Source organism: Ranitomeya imitator, chromosome 1, assembly GCF_032444005.1.
Source record: "Ranitomeya imitator isolate aRanImi1 chromosome 1, aRanImi1.pri, whole genome shotgun sequence".
In the NCBI taxonomy this organism is placed as follows: Eukaryota; Metazoa; Chordata; class Amphibia; order Anura; family Dendrobatidae; genus Ranitomeya; species Ranitomeya imitator.
In genome coordinates this window covers 778,669,362-778,695,088 of record NC_091282.1, presented here as the reverse complement: position 1 = coordinate 778,695,088, position 25,727 = coordinate 778,669,362, and the positions used below count along the sequence as shown (strand labels likewise).

At 48.6% G+C, this 25,727-nt stretch overlaps 1 protein-coding gene across 1 annotated transcript in view; it reads right to left on the bottom strand.

The window, feature by feature from the left end:
- Positions 1-25,003, bottom strand: part of KCNK13 (potassium two pore domain channel subfamily K member 13) — a 170,698-nt gene extending 145,695 nt beyond the window's left edge. Inside the window, exon 1 of the mRNA XM_069745648.1 lies at positions 24,314-25,003. Within this exon, the coding sequence (XP_069601749.1) occupies positions 24,314-24,659 (346 nt within the window). The 5' untranslated portion in view covers positions 24,660-25,003. The remainder of the gene's footprint in view (positions 1-24,313) is intronic.
- Between the last annotated feature and the right edge of the window lie 724 nt (positions 25,004-25,727).

Genomic DNA, 25,727 nt, shown 5'->3' with positions numbered 1-25,727 from the left:
AGATTATTATTATTATTAGATGGCGGCCCGATTCTAACGCTTCGGGTATTCTAGAATATGCATGACGTAGTACATTGCCCAGTGATGCAGTATATTGCCCAGTGATGTAGTATATTGCCCAGCCACGTAGTATATTGCCCAGCTACGCAGTATATTGCCCAGCTACGTAGTATATTGCCCAGCCATGTAGTATATTGTCCAGTCACGTAGTATATTGCCCAGTGACATAGTATATTGTCCAGCCACGTAGTATATTGCCCAGCCACGTAGTATATTGCACAGCGACGTAGTATACAGCACAGAGCCACATAGTATACAGCACAGACACGTAGTATATTGGCCAGTCACGTAGTATATTGCCCAGCTAGGTAGTATATTTCCCAGCCACGTATGTAACAGGTTAAAAAATAAAAAAGAAACATATACTCACCTTCCGAGGGCCCCTTGTAGTCCTGAGGGTCCCTTGTAGTCCTGTCGCCTGTGTGCGGTGCACGCAGCAGCTTCCGGTCCCAGGGTTGGTATGAGCGCAGGACCTGTGATGACTTCGCGGTCACATGACCGTGACCTCATGGCAGGTCCTTCTCGCATACCATCCTTGCCACTGGAACCTGCCACTTGCATGGAGCGGTCACCGGAGCGTCGCGAGGAGCGGGAAAGGTGGCGGAAGGTGAGTATATAATGATTTTTTATTTTTTTATTATTTTTAATATTAGATCGTTTTACTATTGATGCTGCATACGCAGCATCAATACTAAAACGTTGGTCACACAGGGTTAATAGCTGCGTAACCGGAGTGCGTTACACCGCACTTCAGTAACGCTGCCATTAACCCTGTGTGAGGGCTGACTGGATGACTGGAGGGGAGTATGGAGCAGGCACTGACTGCGGGGAGGAAAGAGCGGCCATATTGCCGCCGGACTGTGGCCGTCGTTGATTGGTCGTGGCAATGGTCATGGGCGTTTTGCCATGACCAATCAGTGACTTGGATTACATGACAGAGGCCGCGACCAATGAATATCCGTGACAGACAGACAGAAGGACAGACGGAAGTGACCCTTAGACAATTATATGTATACTAGATTGTGGCCCGATTCTAACGCATCGGGTATTCTAGAATATGCATGTCCCTGTAGTATATGGATAATGATGATTCCAGAATTTGCGGCAGACTGTGCCCGTCGCTGATTGGTCGAGGCAACCTTTATGACATCATCGTCGCCATGGCAACCATTATGAAATCTACGTCGATACTGTGTCCGTCGCTGATTGGTCGAGGCGAATTTGCGGCAGACTGTGCCCGTCGCTGATTGGTTGAGGCAACCTTTATGACATCATCGTCGCCATGCTGTGCCCGTCGCTGATTGGCCGAGGCCTGGTGGCCTCGACCAATCAGAGACGTGGGATTTCCAGGACAGACAGACAGAAAAACCCTTAGACAATTATATATATATAGATACGGCCACAGTCCGATTAGTCCCTCCCTACTCCCCTGCAGTCGGCGCCCACTCCATACTCCCCCCAGTCACCGCTCACACAGGGTTAATGCCAGCGGTAACGGACCGCGTTATGCCGCGGGTAACTCACTCTATTACCGCCACTATTAACCCTGTGTGACCAAGTTTTTACTAATGATGCTGCCTATGCAGCATTAATAGTAAAAACATCTAATGTTAAAAATAATTAAAAAAAATAAATCGTTATATACTCACCTTTACTACGTAAACTGGGCAATATACTACGTGGCTGGGCAATATACTACGTGACTGGGCAATATACTACGTGACTGGGCAATATACTACGTGACTGGGCAATATACTACATGGCTGGGCAATATACTACGTGGCAGGGCAATATACTACGTGGCAGGGCAATATACTACGTGGCAGGCAGTGGCGTAACTACAAAGTGAGGGGCCCCGATGCGAACTTTCAAATGGCCCCCCCCGCGCCAAAATATTTCCCACCGAAATTCACATTTTCCCTATTCATTTCGCACACTATAGTTGTGTTGCAATGTTGTGTAGTCTGACCTACTACTGCCCTGTACTCGCTGAGAAAAATGATTTTATAACTAACATGTCCCTATAGTAATATGTGCGTCATTTCCAGACCTGTGCAGTGTGGGGGTGTATTGGGTGTACTGGTTGGCTCCGGAGCATGCGCACTGCACATTCTGACACTGGCAAGTACACGCAATACTCCCCCACAGTGCACATGCTGGGCTCTGCCCACAGCCGTGTACAGCCCGTACACACACGGCTTCGCTCCGAGAACCCGTACACACACGGCTCCGCTCCGTACACCTTGTACACACGCGGCTCCGCTCCGTACACCTCGTACACACGTGGCTCCGCTCCGTACACCTTGTACACACGCAGCTCCGCTCCGTACACCTTGTACACATGTGGCTCCGCTCCGTACACCTTGTACACACGCGGCTCCGTTCCATACACCTTGTACACACGCGGCTCCGATCCCTACACCTTGAACACACGGCTTCGCTCCGAGAACTCCGTACACCTTGTACACACGCGGCTCCGCTCTCTACACCTCGTACACACGTGGCTCCGCTCCCTACACCTTGTACACATGCGGCTCCGCTCTTTACACCTTGTACACACGCGGCTCCGCTCCCTACACCTTGTACACACGCGGCTCCGCTCCCTATGTAAGAGGGTGAACTGTAGTCCCACTGAGAGGGCACTAGGACCCTGTGGTTTTTGCCTGTTGCAGCAGAGGACAGACCTCCCAGAGACAATGTGTGCTGCGGGGTGGGGTCTAGTGTCTCGAGTGTAAAGTGAAAGTGAGAAGTGAGAGCTGAGAGAGAAAAGGCGGGAAGAAAAGGAGAAGCTGCTGTGAGATCTTAAAAAGAGACTGTGTGGATTTACTGCAAGTGTTTTTGGAGGAAAAGAAGCTTTTGAGAGACTTTTTGTTGCTAACGTTCCCCTGGAGAAGAGCTAACCTTTTGTTTAACTCTGTGAGAGACTTGTGTTGCTAACGTTTCCTGGAGAGGAGTTAACCCTTTATCTAAGTAAAGACGGAGACTTTGCTAAGAACCCAGTACGAATTTGGAAGTCTGTGGATTCCCTGTGCATTGAGTGGAGGAACAAGTCTGGACAGACTGCTGATACAGAGACGGACGGATTGTCGTGGAAGCATTCCTAGGAGCTACAGAAGCAGAGACTACATCGTGAGACCACTAACTAAGTCCCCGGCGTTTGGGCTCGGCATCGGCCGACAAGACAAGAGGAGCTTGCTGTAACTTATTGGCGCTGAAGATAAGGATTGGCTGCAGCCTGTGCGGATTCCTGCCTGAGAGGAAATCCATTTCAGGATACGGTACCATAGTTATAGATACCCGGGTATCTCTGCTCAGAGTGTAAAATTGTTACTTTAGAGGTGTATCTTATATTAGAGATGTGTAAGTTATACTCAATGTGCCATTCCAGGGGCTCCTTTAATAACACTACATTCAATTTACACTTGTTCCTGTTTTTAGTTGCCTGTTAGGTAAATTTCTTACTAGTCTGTTGTAGTACACAGTTCTCAGGAGACCTTTGAGTGGCACAGTGATTTCAGCTGCTGCTGAATTAGTGTATCTTTGGGGTGCATCTGCCTTAATATTCTCCATATTACCTTGATTAATTTGCCTTTGAGTAAATACCGTTGGAGATTTCTGCCTTGGTCTTGGTTTGTGACTCACTGGATCTTATTCGGACCTCTGGTCATTACATTTTTGGCGTAGTCGGCAGGATCCAGTGTTTGTCATGGACGGAGGCGAGGGTGGAAATGACCCCGCTGTATCCGCATCCTCCTCGGGGGTTGGGGTTCCCCTGGCAGCCGCTGCGACTCCGGGAGGGTATGTGCCTGTAGGAGCTTTACTTCAGCACATGCCGAAATACGATGGGCGCAATATGGCGTTGCAAGATTGGGCTGAGAGAATCCGGAGTATTCTGCGCATGTGTAATTTGACCCCCGCGTTACGCGCTGAGCTGGCATTAAATGCACTGGAGGGTGATATTAGGCGTATGGTGATGGTGCGCCCAGAATCAGAGAGGGATACATTAGAAAAGATTTTGGAACTGTTAGAGGGGAGTTTGGGGGGCCGAGCGCGTGTGGCCCAGCTTCGGTCCCTATTCTTTAATCGTCCCCAGAGAGAGTGTGAGTCCCTGATGCAGTACTCTAATATTTTACAAGAGATGTTGAATGAGATGCAGCGACTAGACCCGGGGGCCATGGGGGCGTTCCGGGAGGTAGACCGCTTGCTCCGGGACCAATTCATCACCGGTTTAGCCCATAGACTTCTCCGGGACAAGCTGTTGGAAATGGCCCGGGTTGCACCAGAGTTATCTTTCTGGCAGATTTACCGAGCTGCAGTGGAAAGGGAAGAGAAATCAGCCTATGTTCCCGAGGGGTCAGTGAACAGTGCCCAGCTGGAGGAAGGTGTGTCATCAGGGTCGGGGGGAGAGGGGCTGGTAAGCGTGGTACAAGCTTTGCGTGCTGAGGTGAAGGAGTTGAAGCTGAAATTGTCTCAACTGACAGTTGATCCCGCCTCTACCCCCTCACGGGAACCTCCTGCCCCACCCCCTGGAACGGTGACCCCGCAAATGGCCAGGTCGTCCTATCAGAATGAGTCAAGCCCTCGCCCACGAGGAACAATCACCTGCTGGAAGTGTGGCCGCCAGGGACACATCTCGCGTTACTGCCGGGTGCTTACAGCCCCAGAAACCCCGTCGCCGGCTTTAAACTTCCGGCCGCTGCCATGAGAGGGCAAGCAGCAGCGGCCCCACCCACACAAAGCCCTCGACGGAATGAACAAGATTTGTTTGCATGTAGTCCAGTGATAGAAGCAGAGTTTGAAGGGCGGAAGATGAGGTGCTTAGTTGACACGGGATCCGAATGTACTATAATGCCTCTAGAAGTATATGAGAGATACTTCAGTCGACTAGTGATTCCAGAGGATGGCCGAGTGATACGACTGACCGCTGCAAATAATGGTCAATTGTCAGTCAAAGGGATCGTGTGGATGCAACTAAAAATGTTTGGTCAAGAGCTGGGGCAGAAAGGGGTAGTACTGGTGGATCACCCCCCTAGAAGAGGGATGGAAGTGACGCTCGGAATGAACGTGCTGCGAGATTTGAATCACCAGATGTATGCCAGTGAAGGACCCCGATACTGGGCCCGTGCGACAAGACACCGACCCACACAGAGAATTCTACACCGTCTAGTGCTGAGTTGCGACTTGCTGAAAAGTGCAGTCCCAGGTGGCCGGGTGGGCCGGGTCCGAGTGACTTCGAGGGCCCCGATCCTGCTGGGACCCAGACAAGAGGAACTCTTAATGCTGCCTGTGGGAGCTGCACAGAGATTGAATGGGCTTGAAGTGCTACTTGAGCCCGCCCGAGAGGGTTCCTCATTTGCCAAGGTACATGTGGCCCGGTCTTTGGCGATTGTGAAGAATGGACGAGTGCCGGTCCGATGCATCAATGTTTTAGATGAAGCTGTTGCAATTCCCGCTGGGACCATACTGGCTGAACTGTTCGTGCCGGCAGAGAAGGTGCCGGAAAATGCAGGGTTCGAATTGCGACCAGACCAACAGTCATCCTGGACATTCGCGGTCGAGGTAGGCCGGACTGAACCTCCTACGGAGGAATGGAATGTTCATGTGATCATGGAGCAGATGGGAGTGGATCGGGAGAAGCTGACCCCCGTGCAGTTGGAGCGGTTGGAGAGAGTTTTGTGGGAACATCAAGAGACATTTTCCCGACATGGAGAGGACTTTGGGTGTACCCAGACGATTGAGCATGAGATTCCAACGGGGGATACTCCACCCATTAGAGAAAGATATCGTCAAATTCCTCCGGCGCTCTATCAAGAGGTGAAGAGCATGGTGGCCAGTATGCTGGACAACCAAGTGATCCGAGAGAGCCGGAGTCCCTGGGCGGCCCCTGTAGTCTTGGTCCGCAAGAAGGATGGGACACTCCGATTTTGTGTGGACTATCGGAAATTGAATGCCCACACCGTACGGGACGCATATCCTTTACCCCGTATTGAAGAATCCCTGTCGGCCCTGGGTCGGGCCAAGTATTTCTCAACGTTGGATTTGGCAAGCGGGTACTGGCAGGTCCCAATGGCTGAAAAAGATCGGGCCAAGACGGCGTTTGTCTTGCCAATGGGGCTCTTTGAGTTCAACCGGATGCCCTTTGGCCTCGCTACCGCCCCAGGAACCTTCCAACGCCTGATGGAACATTGCTTGGGCGATCTAAATTTTGAATCAGTCCTGATATATCTAGACGACATTGTGGTGTTCGGAACCTCATTTGAAGATCATCTGGAGAAGCTGCGTCAAGTTCTCCGGCGGCTCAAGAGCTACGGCCTGAAAATAAAGCCAAAAAAATGTCAACTGTTACGAAACCAGATTGAATATTTGGGGCATCTGGTGACCCCGGACGGGGTACTACCTTTAGCCAGTAAGATTAAGGCAGTACAAGAGTGGCCACCTCCTTGTGACCTGCGAGAAGTGCGGGCCTTCCTGGGCCTAGCAGGATACTATCGGCGGTTTGTGCCTAAATTCTCACAAGTGGTGAGTCCCTTGAATGAACTTTTGAGAGGGACAGCGCTGGGTCCTCGAAATCGCCCCATTCCATGGGGGCCCCTACAGAAAAAGGCATTTGATGGAGTGAAAACCGCCCTAACGAGTGCCCCATTGCTGGCCTACGCCCGGTTTGACACCCCTTTTTTGTTGTATACCGATGGTAGTCTTCATGGGTTGGGGGCAGTACTAGCACAGGTGCAGGACGGCCGAGAACGAGTGATTTCTTATGGCAGCAGATCTTTAAGAGACTCCGAGCGAAATCCGGCTAACTACAGCTCATTCCGGCTGGAATTGCTGGCCCTGGTGTGGGCAATGACAGAACGCTTCGCCGAGTATCTAACAGGAGCTGAGGTGCTAGTCATGACAGATAACAACCCGCTAGCTCACTTAGAGAATGCAAAACTGGGGGCGTTGGAGCAGCGGTGGGTCGCCAGACTGGCCAAGTTCAATTACCGCATTAAATTTCGCTCTGGTCGAGAGAACGGCAATGCAGATGCATTGTCAAGGGTGCCCCTTGGGTCATCCGGGGAAGATGTTGACGAACAACTTGAGGACACTGAAACTCCAGCTTTGGGGCAGATACCTATCTTCCAAAGTGTGGTACACTCAAGTGGGGTGGCCACCGGGATGCCCTGTGTACTGGGTAAAACACCCTCAGATTGGACAAGAGTCCAGGATGAGTGTCCGGACATTGCACTTGTGCGCCGTTGGGTACAAAACAAGGCCTGGCCCAGTGCAGAGGACAAGGCTCAGTTGTCCATGGAAGGAATGAAACTCCTTCGACAATGGGATAAATTGTGTGTGGAGCAAGGTCTTTTGTATCGTAAGGTGTACCTGCCATCGGAGCTGCAGCATCGGTACCAACTGATAATTCCTGTGGGGATGGGGCCGGTGGTCGCTCGTGAGGCGCATGAGAAGGGGGCCCATTTTGGAAGTGAAAAGACACTTCAGTGGTTGCAGCGAGTCCTCTACTGCCCTGAGTTGGGAGGGATGGTGGCCGACGCATGTCGGCAGTGCCGAATTTGTGGGCTCAACAAAAGCCCTGAGCAGCGGGCTCCCACACAGTCTATTAAGACTTCAGCTCCACTGGAGCTACTCATGATTGACTACGTGTTGATAGGGTACTCTACGTCAGGGTACTCCTATTGCCTGGTGATGACAGATCACTTTACCAAGTATGCTGTAGCGGTGCCGACAAGAGATCAGACGGCCAAGTCGGCGGCTGAGGCAGTGTGCCGACATTTCTTCCAAGTGTTCGGGTGTCCGCAGAGAATACATTCAGATCAAGGGGCCTGCTTTCAGGGGACGCTGATGAAAGAGTTGCACCAGCTCTATGGTATCGAGCAGTCGAGAACAACGCCTTACCACCCTCAGGGTAACGGGGCGTGTGAGCGTTTTAATCGGACCCTGTTGCAAATGTTGAGGTCCTTAGAGAGTCAGCAACAGACATGCTGGCCTGAGTATCTCCCCGAATTGATGTGGGCTTACAATAACAGGGTGCACAGTACTACTGGTTACTCACCACACATGTTGATGTTTGGTAGACCTGGCCGAGACATTGAGGATTTGAACATGCCAGATCCCTCCTCCGCCCCCCTTCGGACTGCATCCGAGTGGGTACGAGAGCATCGGCGGCGGTTGAGGGTGGTGCATCAGGTGGTGGGCGACCGCCTTCGACAGGTGGTCCATAAGGACACGCGACCTGTACAAACAGAGATGTTCTCTCCGGGGGACAGAGTGTTGGTGAGGACAAAACGACGGTCAGGAAAGCTGAGTGACCGATGGGAGGCGATACCGTATCTGATAAAAAAACAGGTGAACCCTGAGATTCCAGTGTACGAGGTCAAACCGGTGGGGACAGGGGGGCCAACCCGTAATTTGCATCGTAACATGTTACAACGGTGCTGGTTTGAAGATTCGGCGCCTACTCCCCTAGAGCCAGAGGCCATGTTCCAAGGGGCGGAAGCTCTGAATGATCTTGAGTTTGATGGTGTGTTTACTCCTGCGCCTGCTTATTTGCCCCCTGTGACCGATCTGGCCTCGGGTGATGAGAATGTTGGGGATATGGAGGATGTTGTTGAGGAGAGTGCATCAGGTCAACTGCTTGGTCCTGACGCTGTATCACAGGACATCGAGCCGCAGGAGGAGACAACTCCACTTACGGCCACTAACACAACCACGGAAGAGACTCTAGCTCCCTCTAAGGTCGCACCTGTTGATGTAGGACTCAGGAGAACTACACGATCTACGGCAGGAATACCGCCTCAGCGATATGCTCAAGATGAATTTGAGTGGGAAGGTATGTCGAGGACGCCAACCTCTAGTGGGGTGGCATGTAAGAGGGTGAACTGTAGTCCCACTGAGAGGGCACTAGGACCCTGTGGTTTTTGCCTGTTGCAGCAGAGGACAGACCTCCCAGAGACAATGTGTGCTGCGGGGTGGGGTCTAGTGTCTCGAGTGTAAAGTGAAAGTGAGAAGTGAGAGCTGAGAGAGAAAAGGCGGGAAGAAAAGGAGAAGCTGCTGTGAGATCTTAAAAAGAGACTGTGTGGATTTACTGCAAGTGTTTTTGGAGGAAAAGAAGCTTTTGAGAGACTTTTTGTTGCTAACGTTCCCCTGGAGAAGAGCTAACCTTTTGTTTAACTCTGTGAGAGACTTTTTGTTGCTAACGTTCCCCTGGAGAAGAGCTAACCTTTTGTTTAACTCTGTGAGAGACTTGTGTTGCTAACGTTTCCTGGAGAGGAGTTAACCCTTTATCTAAGTAAAGACGGAGACTTTGCTAAGAACCCAGTACGAATTTGGAAGTCTGTGGATTCCCTGTGCATTGAGTGGAGGAACAAGTCTGGACAGACTGCTGATACAGAGACGGACGGATTGTCGTGGAAGCATTCCTAGGAGCTACAGAAGCAGAGACTACATCGTGAGACCACTAACTAAGTCCCCGGCGTTTGGGCTCGGCATCGGCCGACAAGACAAGAGGAGCTTGCTGTAACTTATTGGCGCTGAAGATAAGGATTGGCTGCAGCCTGTGCGGATTCCTGCCTGAGAGGAAATCCATTTCAGGATACGGTACCATAGTTATAGATACCCGGGTATCTCTGCTCAGAGTGTAAAATTGTTACTTTAGAGGTGTATCTTATATTAGAGATGTGTAAGTTATACTCAATGTGCCATTCCAGGGGCTCCTTTAATAACACTACATTCAATTTACACTTGTTCCTGTTTTTAGTTGCCTGTTAGGTAAATTTCTTACTAGTCTGTTGTAGTACACAGTTCTCAGGAGACCTTTGAGTGGCACAGTGATTTCAGCTGCTGCTGAATTAGTGTATCTTTGGGGTGCATCTGCCTTAATATTCTCCATATTACCTTGATTAATTTGCCTTTGAGTAAATACCGTTGGAGATTTCTGCCTTGGTCTTGGTTTGTGACTCACTGGATCTTATTCGGACCTCTGGTCATTACACCTACACCTTGTACACATGCGGCTCCGCTCCCTACACCTCGTACACACGCGGCTCCGCTCCCTACACCTTGTACACACGCGGCTCCGCTCCCTACACCTTGTACACACGCGGCTCCGCTCCCTACACCTTGTACACACGCGGCTCCGCTCCATACACCTCTTACACACGCGGCTCCGCTCCATACACCTCTTACACACGCGGCTCCGCTCCATACACCTCTTAAACACGCGGCTCCGCTCCGTACACCCCATACATACACGAATCCGCTCACCTCTTTCACCCACGGCTCAGCTTTGTAGACCTCGTACACACCTGACTCCGCTCCGTACACCTTGCTCCACTACACACATACACGGCTCCGCTCCGTACACCTTGCTCCACTACATACATACACGGTGTGTGTGTGTGTGTGTGTGTGTGTGTGTGTGTGTGTGTGTGTGTCACATCACTCACCAGCTAATGCCTGCCATCTCTCCAGCTTCAGTCAGTGACACGCACAGCCCTTCTGCTAGGTCACATGTCCTTCACGGACACGCCCACTCGCCGCACACTGCTGAAAGTCTGGGGAAGCTGTGGGCGTGGCCAGCAGGATGCGTGCGTGACTTGTCTCCTTTCCCTGCTACTTGTTTGCTGGACTGGGCGGGCCCTGAAAACACTGTGGGCCCCGTCGCAGTCGCGACCCCTGCGACCGCAGTTGTTACGCCCCTGGTGGCAGGGCAATATACTACGTGCCTGGATAATATACTACGTGCCTGGACAATATACTACGTGACTGGGCAATATACTACGTGACTGGCCAATATACTATGTGGCTGGGCAATATACTCCATGACTGGGCAATATACTACGTGACTGGGCAATATACTTCGTGGCTGGGCAATATACTACGTGGCTGGGCAATATACTACGTGGCTGGGCAATATACTACGTGGACATGCATATTCTAGAATACCCGATGCGTTAGAATCGGGCCACCATCTAGTACTGTATATATACAGTGTGTGTGTGTGTTTTGACAAATATTTCCTTTGAAAACAATGTGTAAATGACATAGAGAACTGCTGTATGTAAAAGCTCATGTTAAAAATCGCATTGCAATCGGATGTAAATTGGATGCTATGTGAGAAAATCGCATTGTACTCGCATGACACTTGTCCATTTTTTTCGGTCCAGATATCGGAACGTTTTTTTTCCCTCGCATATGGGTATGAGCCCTAATAGCTGTGCTGTGGAACTCTGCAACTTCTCTAATGACCATGGGCCACTCAGCTGCTTCTCTGATTAGTGCTCTCCTTGCTTGGGATGTCAGGTTACGTGGACGGCCATGTATTGGTAGGTTTTCAGTTGTGCCATACTCCTTCCATTTTTGGATGATGGATTGATGCTCTGTCAGACGTTCAGAGCTTGGGCTATTTTTTATTACCTAACCCTGCTATACTCTTCTCCATAGCTTTATCTCTGACATATCTGGTGAGCTCCTTGTTTTAGCTTTATCTCTGACATGTCTGGTGAGCTCCTTGTTTTAGCTTTATCTCTGACATGTCTGGTGAGCTCCTTGTTTTTTTATGATGCTTTTTGACCTCTAATGTTCTCACACAAACCTCTGAGGCCTTCACAGAACAGCCAGGGGCTGGCTGGCAAATTTTAGCCTGGGGGGCAAGCACAAGCAGTGGCCCATGAGTAGCGGCCCATCCTTAAAGGGGTTGTCAGATCTTAAGCTACATGTCTACAGTCACTATGTGTGAATCCTCATATCGTGCGCACTGTGCGCTATGAGGATTCTCTGGTGCCGGCAACAGGTGGTCTGGTGACTGCAAGAATGCGATAGATAGAGATATTATTTATATATATATATTGACACACACAGTCCCACTGTATCATGACACACACACACACACACCCACTGTATAATTCATGACACACACAGCCCCACTGTATAGTGACACACACACAGCCCCACTGTATAATGAGAAGTGGTACTGTGCAGTGTATAGATACAGAATAAGGCCACATTCACACGGTCAGTATATGGTCAGTATTTGACCTCAGTATTTGTAGCCAAAACCAGGAGTGGGTGATAAATACAGAATTGGTGCAGATGTCTCTATTATACTTTTCCTCTGGATTGTTCCACTCCCGGTTTTGGCTTACAAATACTGATGAAAACACTGAACAAATACTGACCGTGTGAACGTGGGCTTAATACAGGTGCTCATTAGGGTGGAATAACACTAGAATATGGCATCGGATGTGATATGCCAATGATACTCGGCTCTTGCTCTGCTGTGAGCGTGATCAGAGTGTCCGTGCTCCAATGCTCTCGCAGCACAGGTGTGGAGGAGACGGAGAAATTAATTTCTCCATCTCCTCAATGGTCTGACTCACCGTGTATCAGACTGCAACATCTGCTGAGAAAAAAAAAACCACAACTGCACACGGACAGCAAGTGAGAAGATGATTGTACCACTTTTGTGGAAGAAAATGGAACCGATTTTTTTTAATACTCTTTATTAGTCAATGTGGCAACATTTCACTTCCATATCAGAGAAATGTTCAGTTATGGATCCAAAACGTTGCCACATGGGCCAATAAAGAGTCCACTAGTTTTCTAACAATTAATCGGAGTGATAGATAGACAGATACACATATACATCAGAATAGATACTGAGAATTACACCATTTATGCAGGACATTAGAAGTATACACAGCTCCACAACATACCGTATATACTTGAGTATAAGTCGACCCAAGTATATGCCGAGACACCTAATTTTGCCACAAAAAACTGTGAAAATGTATTGAGTCGAGTATAAGCTGGGTATGCATTGTCCCCACATCCCGTCCTTGTATGCATGGCTCCCCTGTCCCTGTATGAATGGCTCCTCATCCCCATCCTTGTCTGCATGGCTCCTCATCCCCATCCTTGTCTGCTTGGCTCCTCATCCCCATCCTTGTCTGCATGGCTCCTCATCCTTGTCTGCATGGCTCCTCATCCCCATTCTTGTCTGCATGGCTCCTCATCCCCATCCTTGTCTGCATGGCTCCTCATCCCCATCCTTGTCTGCATGGCTCCTCATCCCCATCCTTGTCTGCATGGCTCCTCATCCCCATCCTTGTCTGCATGGCTCCTCATCCCCATCCTTGTCTGCATGGCTCCTTATCCCCATCCTTGTCTGCATGGCTCCTTATCACCATCCTTGTCTGTATGGCTCCTTATCCCCATCCTTGTCTGTATGGCTCCTTATCCCCATCCTTGTATGCATGGCTCCTTATCCCCATCCTTGTCTGCATGGCTCCTTATCCCCATCCTTGTCTGCATGGCTCCTTATCCCCATCCTTGTATGTATGGCTCCTTATCCCCATCCTTGTCTGCATGGCTCCTTATCCCCATCCTTGTCTGTATGGCTCCTTATCCCCATCCTTGTCTGTATGGCTCCTCATCCCCATCCTTGTCTGCATGGCTCCTTATCCCCATCCTGGTCTGCATGGCTCCTTATCCCCATCCTTGTCTGTATGGCTCCTCATCCCCATCCTTGTATGTATGGCTCCTTATCCCCATCCTTGTCTGTATGGCTCCTTATCCCCATCCTTGTCTGTATGGCTCCTTATCCCCATCCTTGTCTGCATGGCTCCTTATCCCCATCCTTGTCTGTATGGCTCCTTATCCCCATCCTTGTCTGCATGGCTCCTTATCCCCATCCTTGTCTGTATGGCTCCTTATCCCCATCCTTGTCTGCATGGCTCCTTATCCCCATCCTTGTCTGTATGGCTCCTTATCCCCATCCTTGTCTGTATGACTCCTTATCCCCATCCTTGTATGCATGGCTCCTTATCCCCGTCTGTGTGTGCATGGCTCCTTATCCCCATCCTTGTCTGCATGGATCCTTATCCCCATCCTTGTATGCATGGCTCCTTATCCCTGTTCATGTATGCATGGTTCCTAAAAAATAATAAAAAACCACATCCTACTTACCTTCTTTGCATGGCCTCGCAGCATCTCGTTCCGGTGCCAGCAGCTCCGGCCGGGCGATCACATGTCCCCCGCTCATTAAGGTAATGAATATTTATCACACCTATGGGAGTGGAGAGGGGTGAATATTCATTACCTTAATGAGCGGAAGACTCGTGATCGGTCATCCTGAAGAGCTGCTAGCGCCGAAACGAGATGCAGCGAGGGTGCGCAGGGATGGTAAGTAGGATGTGTGCTGGAAGCCGGCGGCTGTGGCTGTCAATGCTACAAGAGAAATGAATATTCACTGCCAGTGCAGTGAATATTCATTTCTCTTTAGCAGCGGCACAGGCTTTAGCCACAGCCGCCAGCTCCTGCCTCTGTCACCTGCTGCTCCTTCTCCGTCTTTCTGGGACAATGATTTGTGTATAAGTCGAGGGGGGTGTTTTCAGCACAAAAAAAAATATGCTGAAAAACTCGGCTTATACACAAGTATAAATGGTATACTACAATATATTATATACACAGCGGCATATTATATACCGTGTTAAGGAATATAGAGCGGTGCATATATTATATAGTGTAGAGATGTGGCAGCAGTGTATATAGTGTGAATTCCACACTATATGCATAGCGCCATACTATATAAACATCTCTACACTATAAACCTCTCTACAATATTCGGTAATTAAGACAGCATTATACTATATTATGATGCATACATCACATAGGAGACACTGCGACTGCTGAACATATATCACATTGAAACTACTGTATATACAATAGTCGATACTGCGACTGATGTGTGTAGTTGTAGTATCACCTATATATTGTATGTGATACTGTGACTGCTGTACACACATTGTATAGATGAAACTGATATATATATATATATATATATATATACATATACATACATACATACACATACACTAGATGGTGGGCCGATTCAAACGCATCGGGTATTCTAGAATATGCATGTCCACGTAGCATATTGCCCAGCCACTTAGTTTATTGCCCAGCCACGTAGTTTATTGCCCAGCCACGTAGTATATTGCCCAGCCACGTAGTATTCAGCACAGAGCCACGTAGTATATTGTCCAGCCACGTAGTATATTGCCCAGCAACGTAGTATATTGCCCAGTCACGTAGTATATTGCCCAGCCACGTAGTATATTGCCCAGCCACATAGTATATTGCCCAGCCACATAGTATATTGCCCAGTCACGTAGTATATTGCCCAGTCACGTAGTATATTGCCCAGTCACGTAGTATATTGCCCAGGGACGTAGTATATTGCCCAGCCACGTAGTATATTGCCCAGTCACGTAGTATATTGCCCAGTCACGTAGTATATTGCACAGCCACGTAGTATATTGCCCAGCCACGTAGTATATTGCCCAGCCACGTAGTATATTGCCCAGTCACGTAGTATATTGCCCAGTCACGTAGTATATTGCCCAGTCACGTAGTATATTGCCCAGCCACGTAGTATATTGCCCAGTCACGTAGTATATTGCCCAGCCACGTAGTATATTGCCCAGTCACGTAGTATATTGCCCAGCAACGTAGTATATTGCCCAGTCACGTAGTATATTGCCCAGCCACGTAATATTCAGCACAGAGCCACGTAGTATATTGGCCAGTCACGTAGGTATGTAACACTGCCCACGCAGTATTTAGCAGTGTGGGCACCATATCCTTGTTAAAAAAAAAAAATTAAAATTAAAAATAGTTATATACTCACCCCTGGGATCCAGCGAAGCTGTGTGATGCGGCCGCCATCTTCCATTCCCAGGAGACCGCCAGTGAGACCGCCAAGTCTTCTGGGTAAGTTCGCAATGCATCTCTGGGAACGGAAGATGGCGGCCGGCTGGAGCGCATCGTCCAATGACGGAAGGTGAGTATAGCAGGTTTTTGGTTTTTTTTATTAATATTTTTAACATTACATCTTTTTACTATTGATGCTGCATAGGCAGAATCAATAGTAAAAACTTGGTCACACAGGGTTAATAGCAGCGGTAACAGAATGCGTTACCCGTGCCATAACGCGGTCTGTTACCGCTGGCATTAACCCTGTGTGAGCGCTGACTGGAGGGGATTATGGAGCAGGCACTGACTGCGGGGAGTAAGGAGCGGGGAGTATGGAGCGGGCGCTGGGGACACTGACTGCGGGGAGTATGGAGCGGGGAGTATGGAGCAGGCGCAGGGGACACTGACTGCGGGGAGTATGGAGCGGGCGCCGGGCACACTGACTGCGGGGAGTATGGAGCGGGCGCTGGGCACTGACTGCGGGAAGTATGGAGTGGGCGGCGGGCACTGTGACTGCAGGGGAGTAGGGGAGGGACTAATCGGACTGTGCCCGTCGCTGATTGGTCGCGGCAGCCATGACAGGCAGCTGGCGAGACCAATCAGCAACGCTGGATTTCCGTTACGGAAGTTGAGGACAGAAAGACGGAAGTAACCCGTAGGCAATTATATATATAGATTAGATACAAATAGATAGTGCGACTATACACAGCAGTGTCACCTATATAACGTATATACATTAGTCTGTACATTATATAGGTGATACTGCAAATGTTGCATACACGTTATATAGGCGATACTGCTACTGCTGTATATAATGATAGTATCACCTATATATCATATATACAGCAGTCTATATTCATTATATAGGCAATACTGCTACTGATGTGTATATACGTTATATATAGGTGTTACTGCTGTGTATATATGTACGTGTGTGTGTGTATACATACACACACACACACACCAGTATCACCTACATAACGACATATATACACAGAAGTATCACCTATATACACATCAGTAGCAGTATTGCCTATATAATGTGTATAGACTGCTATATATACATTATATAGGTGGTACTGCTGTATATAATCACTATACCACTATAATGCATGTATAGCAGTCTATATCTTATATGGGTGACACTGCTACTTATGCGTATATACCTTATATAGGTGACACTGCGGTGTGTGTGTGTATGTATACGTGTGTGTGTATATATATATACAGGGTGGAGCGCGGTAATTTGCTTTTTTGCACTGCATGCTGTGGCGGCACTGTCGGTCGAAGAGAGGGGAGAGTGGGTGTGGCTTACAGTGGCTGATGGGAGATTTGTATTCCTCTGCCTTTCAGTTGCCATCATGCAGTGGACACGTGAGGAGAGGTCATTTTGTGTTGAAGCGTATTTTTCAAATGCCCACTCGATCATTGCAATGCAGCGTGCTTTTCGTTTACAATTCGCTGTTCCTCCACGCGGACGTGTTCCTGGACGGCAATCAATTGTAAATTGGGTGAATGCATTCAGAACAGCAGGGAATGTGTCATGTGTACGAAGGGGACCTGAGAGAAGGATTACAACACCACAAAACATCGAGAGAGTTAGAGCAGCAGTACTGCAATCTCCGAAACGCTCTGCTCGGAAGCAATCATTTGCTCTTGGCATTTCAAGACGTTCTCTCCACCGGATTCTTCATGATGAACTGAATTTTCACCCGTATAAAATGTGCGTGGTCCAACATTTGTCAGCATGGGACTATTTGACACGGCGGACCTCTTGTGAAGACATGTTAGCAACGATACCCCGTGACGCAATTGTGTTTTTTTCTGATGAGGCACATTTTCACCTCATTTTCACTGTGTGGTGCGCCATATCACGAGTAGGCATCATTGGTCCTTACTTTTTTCAGGATAATGGTCGTGCCATAACTGTGAACTCCGAACGGTACTTGTCTATGATACAGGATTATTTTCAGCCGGCTCTTGAGGCAATGGAACTAGAGGATACATGGTTCCAACAGGATGGTGCCACTGCACACACAGCGAGAGTTACCATGAATTGTTTGAGGCAAATGTTTCCTGGACGGTTTATCTCTTTGAGGGGAGATGTGAACTGGCCAGCACGCTCACCAGATTTAGCCCCATGCGATTTTTTCCTTTGGGGTTACCTGAAGTCTAAGGTGTATATCAACCGTCCCAACACCTTGGAAGACCTAAGGAACAATATTGAAGCTGAAATTGGCAGAATACCAGTGGACATGCTTGTTAGAGTTCATGAAAACTTCAGAAAACGTATGCAGCAGTGTGTGGATAGCGAAGGTCGACATTTGCCAGATACACTATTTAAAACCATGTAATTTAAAAATTCCATTACTGTTCAGTATAATTAAAATATAAAATAAATTTTTCTAATGATCATAATTTTTTTATTTCATTCCCAAATCAGCAAATTACCGCGCTCCACCCTGTATATATATATATATATATATATATATATATATACACATACACATATACACACACACACCGCAGTGTCACCTATATAAGGTATATACGCATAAGTAGCAGTGTCACCCATATAAGATATAGACTGCTATACATGCATTATAGTGGTATAGTGATTATATACAGCAGTACCACCTATATAATGTATATATAGCAGTCTATACACATTATATAGGCAATACTGCTGTATATACATTAAAAAAAATCATCTTGGGACTCACCCAGGTCCCTGAGATGGGGGGAGGTCGGGAGGATGAAGAGCTGAGGTGGGTCGGGTGTCGCGTCCTGGCCAGCGTTGGCAGTGAAGAGGAGGAGAGGATCATCCCAGGGCCCAGGCATTGGTGAGCAGTCTTCTCTGACGCTGGTGCAGGCCGGCCAGCGTCAGACACCGTCTATGCGCGCGCGGCTTTTTGAAATATCACCATGTGCGCGCGCGCGCATGGTCTCCTGCTTGCCCACTCTGACTGATGGGCAGCAGACGAGCACGCGCAGGAATGAGGACCGCGGCCGTGCTCGCACACTAGTGCGGGCCGCGCGCGCGCCTGGTCTCCTGCTTGCCCGCTCTGACATGGGCAGCGCAGCAGCCGGCAGACGAGCACACGCAGGAACAAGGACCGCGGCCGTGCTCGCACACTAGTGCAGGCCGCCGCGGCACTTGTCAGAGCAGGCAACGCGCGCACATAGGGCCGGCTGGAGGGATGCGGCGCGCTATGTATTAAAATAGCTGCTGCTCCTCCAGCGGCCCTGTGTACCTGCTCAGGCACCGGCCCGGGGGGCAGATGCATTCCTGCCACCCGGCCCAGTCCGCCCCTGCTATAGTTACACTGAGAAGAAATCACATCCAGGGGGAAACAATGTACTAATTATGTGACTTCTGGCTGCGATTAGTCACTCAGGATTTTATTGAGAGGCATCAGACTACAGGGGGTTGAATACAAATGTACGGCACAATTCTTAAATTTATAGTCTTAAAATAATTAGAAAACCTCTCATCCTTTCTTTACACCTTATACAGCTGGTATATCCCAGGCATCTTTTGTACATAACAGTAGTTATATACATAGAGCAGGTATAACCATTGGCTTTATACTGTATACACCTGTAGTAACTTTCTGTTTAGGTCTTGTTATTTGTTTTGTAAACAGGAAGAATTACAGAAAACATTGACAGAAGATGATGAGAGTCGTGAGCGCAGTGAGACCTCCTGCTAATAATGATGATATACACGTGGGAGATCTGGTACTGAGCGCCACCGACTCCATAAAAATCCCTCCCTAATAAACACAGAATGATTATCTCATTTACCTGCAAAAATCTCTCCCAGCAGGTTCAGATGCACAGAAGAGTTAGATTATTAACATGGAGACCATCAGAAAGTAGCCTTCACCGATGTGTTGGATAAGAACATACTCACATGCTCCCAGTAACTAAAGGTCTATCTGAACTGCTCCGGCTGTACTGGGATAGTGGGTGGCATCCGGATTTACAACTCATGATGCCCTAGCTACAGAGCTAAGTATCACCATGGTTTGCTGGAGTCCCCCCATCTGATGAAGGAGCGCACTGATATCAGAGAACGCCCGACAAATGCAAGTCTAGTGGAAGGCAGTGGGGCCAGAGGTGGATGCAAAAGCAAATTAAAAAACATGATTCTTATTAGCTGCAGCTGACGCCGCCCCACCCACTCCACCGCCCTAGGCAGGACTCCCAGGGACCAATATGGCCCCAATGGCAAATGTTTTGGGTGTCACATATACTCACTGCCTCCTTCCAATGCCAGCAGCTGATACCGACAACATCCTGATGCCATGCGGCATCCAGCACTGATGGAAACTTACTTTAAATATAGGGTCTGGTTTGTGTTAGGGGCAGATCTGGGTGTGCTAAAGGGGGGGGTCATATGTACTAATTGTAATTCCAACGCAGCAGGCTGAAAGCAAGTCCTAGATCAATATAGATAATAATAACATACAATATAAATATAATAATGTCATCTCCCTGATGCGCAAAGCTACACATGGCTTGGAGCATGCTCTGTCTACAAGAATCTGATGTAAATTGCAATCGACCTCCTAGGTGCTGATTTGCCCTTCTCCATGCTCTACACTGAAGCTCTGCTCCATTAGGACACAGCTGTGATCAGTGGCTCCAGGTTAGCTGCATTGTCTGTTGGTGGCTGTGATAGTACAGTATTACATTGCTTTCCTATATCATCAGAGGCCAAGGCTGTTGCCCTTCTCTCCCACCAAGCTTTACACTTCAGATATTTTGCTGTACGTTGTACAGGTCAGGCAGGAAATACATTTATGTAGAAATAATTGCACTAAAGCGTGGACTGTGGGGTGGGGATCTCAATATGGAGTCTCATACATGATTATTGCCAATCTAGGTTATCAAACTAAGAAAGATTGGGGTATGGCAGCCACAGATCTCCCACCCATCCCCGGGCAGCAGCATCTTCTGTAAGGAGGGGTGATGTTTACTGATCCCGTTTATCCCTGGAAAAGCCTCCATGAAGTCACATTCACTGTTGTGCATGGGCATCGGCGTCCCCCACAGATCCTGCCCTCCGCTGCTGGCACCTGACCAGTGAGTTAACTGTGAGCAGAAGGCGCAGGTGCAGAACCCAATGCTAAATAAAGTGGGGATTATTTACAACAGTGAGACCATGAGGGGCCTGATCCAACACTGTCTTTGATAGTTATTACTGGAGCAAAAACAGTTCTATAAGTGAGCTTTATGTTTGCACCTTATTCTTTACTTACTTTGCGCCCTTTTTATGTTACTTAATTTTGACTTTTGGGGCATTGTGTTTGTTATCTAGAAGTTTTATACTGATTTGTGACTTCTTCAAAAAATTAAAGGATAACGGGCAACATTTTACAGGATCATGAAACTAAGGGTATGTGCACACATATTTTTGAGGTCTGCGGATTTTTCCTGCGGATTCGGATATTATGTGGATTTTGTGCGGATTCCACCTGCGGTTTTACACCTGCGGATTCCTATAGAGGAGCAAATGTAAACCGCTGCGGGATCCGCACAAAGAATTGACATGCTGCAGAATGTAAACCGCTGCGTTTCCGCATGTTTTTTTCCACAGCATGGGCACAGCGGCTTCTGTTTTCCATAGGTTGACATGGTACTGTAAACTCATGGAAAACTGCTGTGGACCGGCAGCAAAATCTGCACCGTGTACACATAGCCTAATGGATCTAAAAAGGAACAAAAAGGTAAAAGGAGAAAATAAGTGAGTCTTTTCATTTTGCAAAAAATTCATCATCAACTTGTTTGCGTCATTTCAGATAATTTGGAAAAAGATCAACAAGTACCACAAGACGCCGTGATGTAGACATGGGCACACAATATTAGGAGTCACTGTCCCTTACAGACTATGGATAATAAGGGGGTGTGGGAGGTATATAATGGGGGCCACTGTGTTATAGAGTGGGAGTGTACAGACTGTCAGGGGGCTGTGATTTGGGCGCACACAGCAGGATTTTGCACGGTGTGATCTCTCAGCGGCAGTGACTGTAAGCTCCGCAGGTTGTCAGTTCTGAGCAGGATTTACTGTGTGATGCGTTTTAATACCGGTATCTCTGCTACCTGTGAATGTGACACCCTGCAGTCTCCATCCACCAGCTCCATAAATAATCACGCCTGAGGGTGTAGAGAACAACGTCATGGTGCAAAGCTGAGGAGCTCAGGGAAGAACATCGGATATCAAAAGAAACAATGTAAACTCCACCATGTGTCACTACGGTAGTTACATTGTATCAGGACCTGAATGTTGGTCCTCACTAGGCCCAGAAGTCCACGGTGCCCGCAGTGTCAGATTTGGAGCATCTTGAAAATAAGACACTTTCTCTTACATCAACTGAAGGTTGCTCACTTTAGACCATTATTTTTGGAAACATGTAAATCTGGTGCATTTTTAGACTCGCCACATCCACGTTCCCTTTTCTAAAAACTTTGGGAAAAGTGTTTATTTGGGGAAAATCAGTAATTAATTTGTCTAAACTGGTTTGGCCCAAAAGGAAAGTTCAACATTTGTAAAGTGGGCGATAGATGCAGGTTCCGTCGCCCATCAGCGGACACAGAACCTCCATCAGCAGACACAGAACCTCCATCAGTAGACACAGACACAGAACCTCCAGCATCGGACACAGACACAGAACTTCCAGCATTGGTTACAAAGAACCTCCTGCAGCAGACACAGAACCTCCTGCAGCAGACACAGAACCTCCAGCAGCAGACACAGAACCTACAGCATCGGACACAGACACAAAATCTACAGCATCATACACAGACCCTCCAGCAGCAGACACAGAACCTACAGCATCGGACACAGACACAAAATCTACAGCATCATACACAGACCCTCCAGCAGCGGACACAGACACAGAACCTCCATCAGCAGACACAGAACCTCCTTCAGCAAACATAGACACAGAACCTCCAGCATCGGACACGGACACAGAACTTCCAGCATTGGTTACAAAGAACCTCCAGTAGCAGACACAGAACCTCCAGCTGCGGACACAGAACCTCCAGCTGTGGACACAGAACCTCCAGCAGCAGACACAGAACCTACAGCATCAGATACAGACACAGAATCTACAGCATCAGACACAGACCCTCCAGCAGCGGCCACAGACACAGAACCTCCAGAACCAGACGCAGAACCTACAGCAGTGAAGACAGACGCAGAACCTACAGCAGTGAAGACAGACACAGAACCTCTAGCAGCGAAGACAGATACAGAACCTCCAGCAGCAAAGACAGACACAGAACCTCCAGCAGCAGACACAGGAACAGAACTTCCTGCAGCAGATACAAATGCAGAACCTCCAGCAGCAGACACAGAACCTCCAGTAGTTAACACAGAACCTCCTGCCAAAAATCACAGAACCTTCAGCAGCAGACACAGAACCTACAGCAGCGGACACAGACCCAGAACCACCAGCAGCAGATACAGACACAGAACCTACAGCAGTGGACACAGACACAGAAACTCCAGCAGCGGACTCAGGACCTCCAACAGCAGATGCAGAACCTACACCAGTGGACACAGAACATCCAGCAGTGATCACAGAACCTCCAGCTGTAGACACAGAGCCTACAGCAACAGACACAGAACAACCAGAAGGAAACAGACAGTGAACCTTCAGCATTGGACACAAAACCTTCAGCATCGGACACAGAACCTTCAACAGAAGACACAGAACCTCCAGCATCGGACAATGAACCTTCAGCATTGGACACAGAACCTCCAGCATTGGACACAGAACCTCCAGCATCGGATACAGAACCTTCAGCAGCAGACACAGAACCTCCAGCAGTGAACACAGACACAGAACCTTCAGCAGCAGAGACAGACACATAACCTCCAGCAGCGGACAAAGAACCTTCAGCAGTGGACACAGAACCTTCAGCAGTGGCCACAGACACAAGACAAACAGCCCTTTGTGTCTGATTGCAGCATGACTCATCTATGGTGGGAAGAAACTGACAACTTCTCATCAAACTCCACCACAAGCTCAAAAGTCTCCATCAGTCCTAAGACAATGTGAACGACATATGGTTGACTACAATGTCCAATTCTAGTCAATTCTGATATTGGAGAAGTGTCAAGTATGTGCATTGGAGAATAAGCTTATGCCCCCTGAGATACTTATATTGGATATTTTCGGTAGCTCTCTACATTGTACTGAACCTTTGCACATTGGGGCCATGACTGAATCCAATCATGGGCAGCATCTAACCCCTTAATATGAGCTTCTCCCCAACTATCCAAAAACCTAATGAGATTATTTTCCTCCTGTTTGATCATGGACTCCCAGGGGAAGATGTACTGATATAAGAACCCTCTCTGTACAGAACTGCAGAATATGTTGGTGCTATATAGAATATCATTATTTGAAGCTGCAGATGGTGCATGCACTCTACACATGCACACCAGACCCCTTTGGACACCTCACATACGATCACCACTTACCAATGGTTGAGACCACTGTTCCAACAAAGTAGAAGGCTCCAGTGAAATCCCACCTGGGTCTTATGGTGTCCACCCGGATCCCTGCCACGTTGGCCTCCTCGTAGTCACGGAGGAAGTTGCGCAGGTCACTTTTGTTGAGGTTGTGTTTTTGTATAAAGTTGTCAAACTTCTGTTGCCACCTGTCCTTGGCTTCTTTCTCCATCGGCTGCTCGATGGCTGAGAAGACAGCTGCTCCACACAGCATGTACAGGATGATCAGGATAGCTAGCAACAAGAACCGACCATTGTCTTCATTCAGGTGACCAAATCCACAGCAGCAGCAACAGCAGCCACCTCGACAAGCCATTCTCTGCCCCGGGGCAACAATGACCAGGACTCAGATGTCACCAGGATCAGCGTCTCACCCAGATGTTCAGACCAGACCCAACAGGCAAGAGATCAACTTCCAGGTCAATGGGCCTGATGGTTTTTGACATTGTACTTGATTTGGTGGTCAGAGACACCTGGGGGCATGACTAATTCCTACAGATTGTCCACAATGAGCCAAAAAGTGCTCCAAAAAAGTGCTGTGCCGAGGAAAGGGGGTGGCAGGTTTGGCAGACATTGTACCAACTAGGAAGATTAGCCAAGCTCCATGATCACGCCTGGGACCATCCCTCACCCTACATTTACTGGTCCTACAATAGCCACTGGTGAATGATGTGACCCAACGTCCAGTGGCCAGGATGAAAATGTATGTAGCCCTGTCATTTCTTAGTGGTCTGTGACTTGAAGAAGAGCAGGAGAGATCAGACCAGTGAGGCTTGAGGAGCTCATCAAACCCTTGGAGATGGAGATCCAATATAATCCAGGAGATCCCAGGGAGATGTTACATCCAGGCTGAGGATCACAGTGATGGTGGCTGGGCTAGGAAGGGTTAACTTTCCAGCACATCTTGTACTTCTCTTGTCATCGAGCTCCAGATCTAGCAGCACAGGACCTCAGTGTGTCTGATTGCCGGGAATTGGCAGCTTCTCTGGGGCAGGATGACCCATTCACATCTGACATTGGCAGCGTGGAATCCTGAAACTTCCATGTTGCCTCCTGGATCCTAATCAGTGCACGAGCCTCTATAAAGACTTGTAGAACACGGGAGCAGTTGTGGCAAGGGTTTATTAACCAACTCCTGCCCGGATCCTCGTGGGCTGCGATCCCAGCTCCTGTGCAATTATCACTTTTTGGTGGAGATGCAGCTTCAGCCCGTACGATCCCCCGGTCCCTGCCGCCGCCACTCTCCCCCGGGCTGCGCAGCCTGATGCTCAGCAGATGCTGCTCCTCTGCCTTCTGAGAAGGTGCAGCGCCCCGTGCGGTAATCGGCGGAAGTGCAGCTGGGCAGCATCAGTGTACAGCAGCCTCGTGAATAGTGACTGGGCAG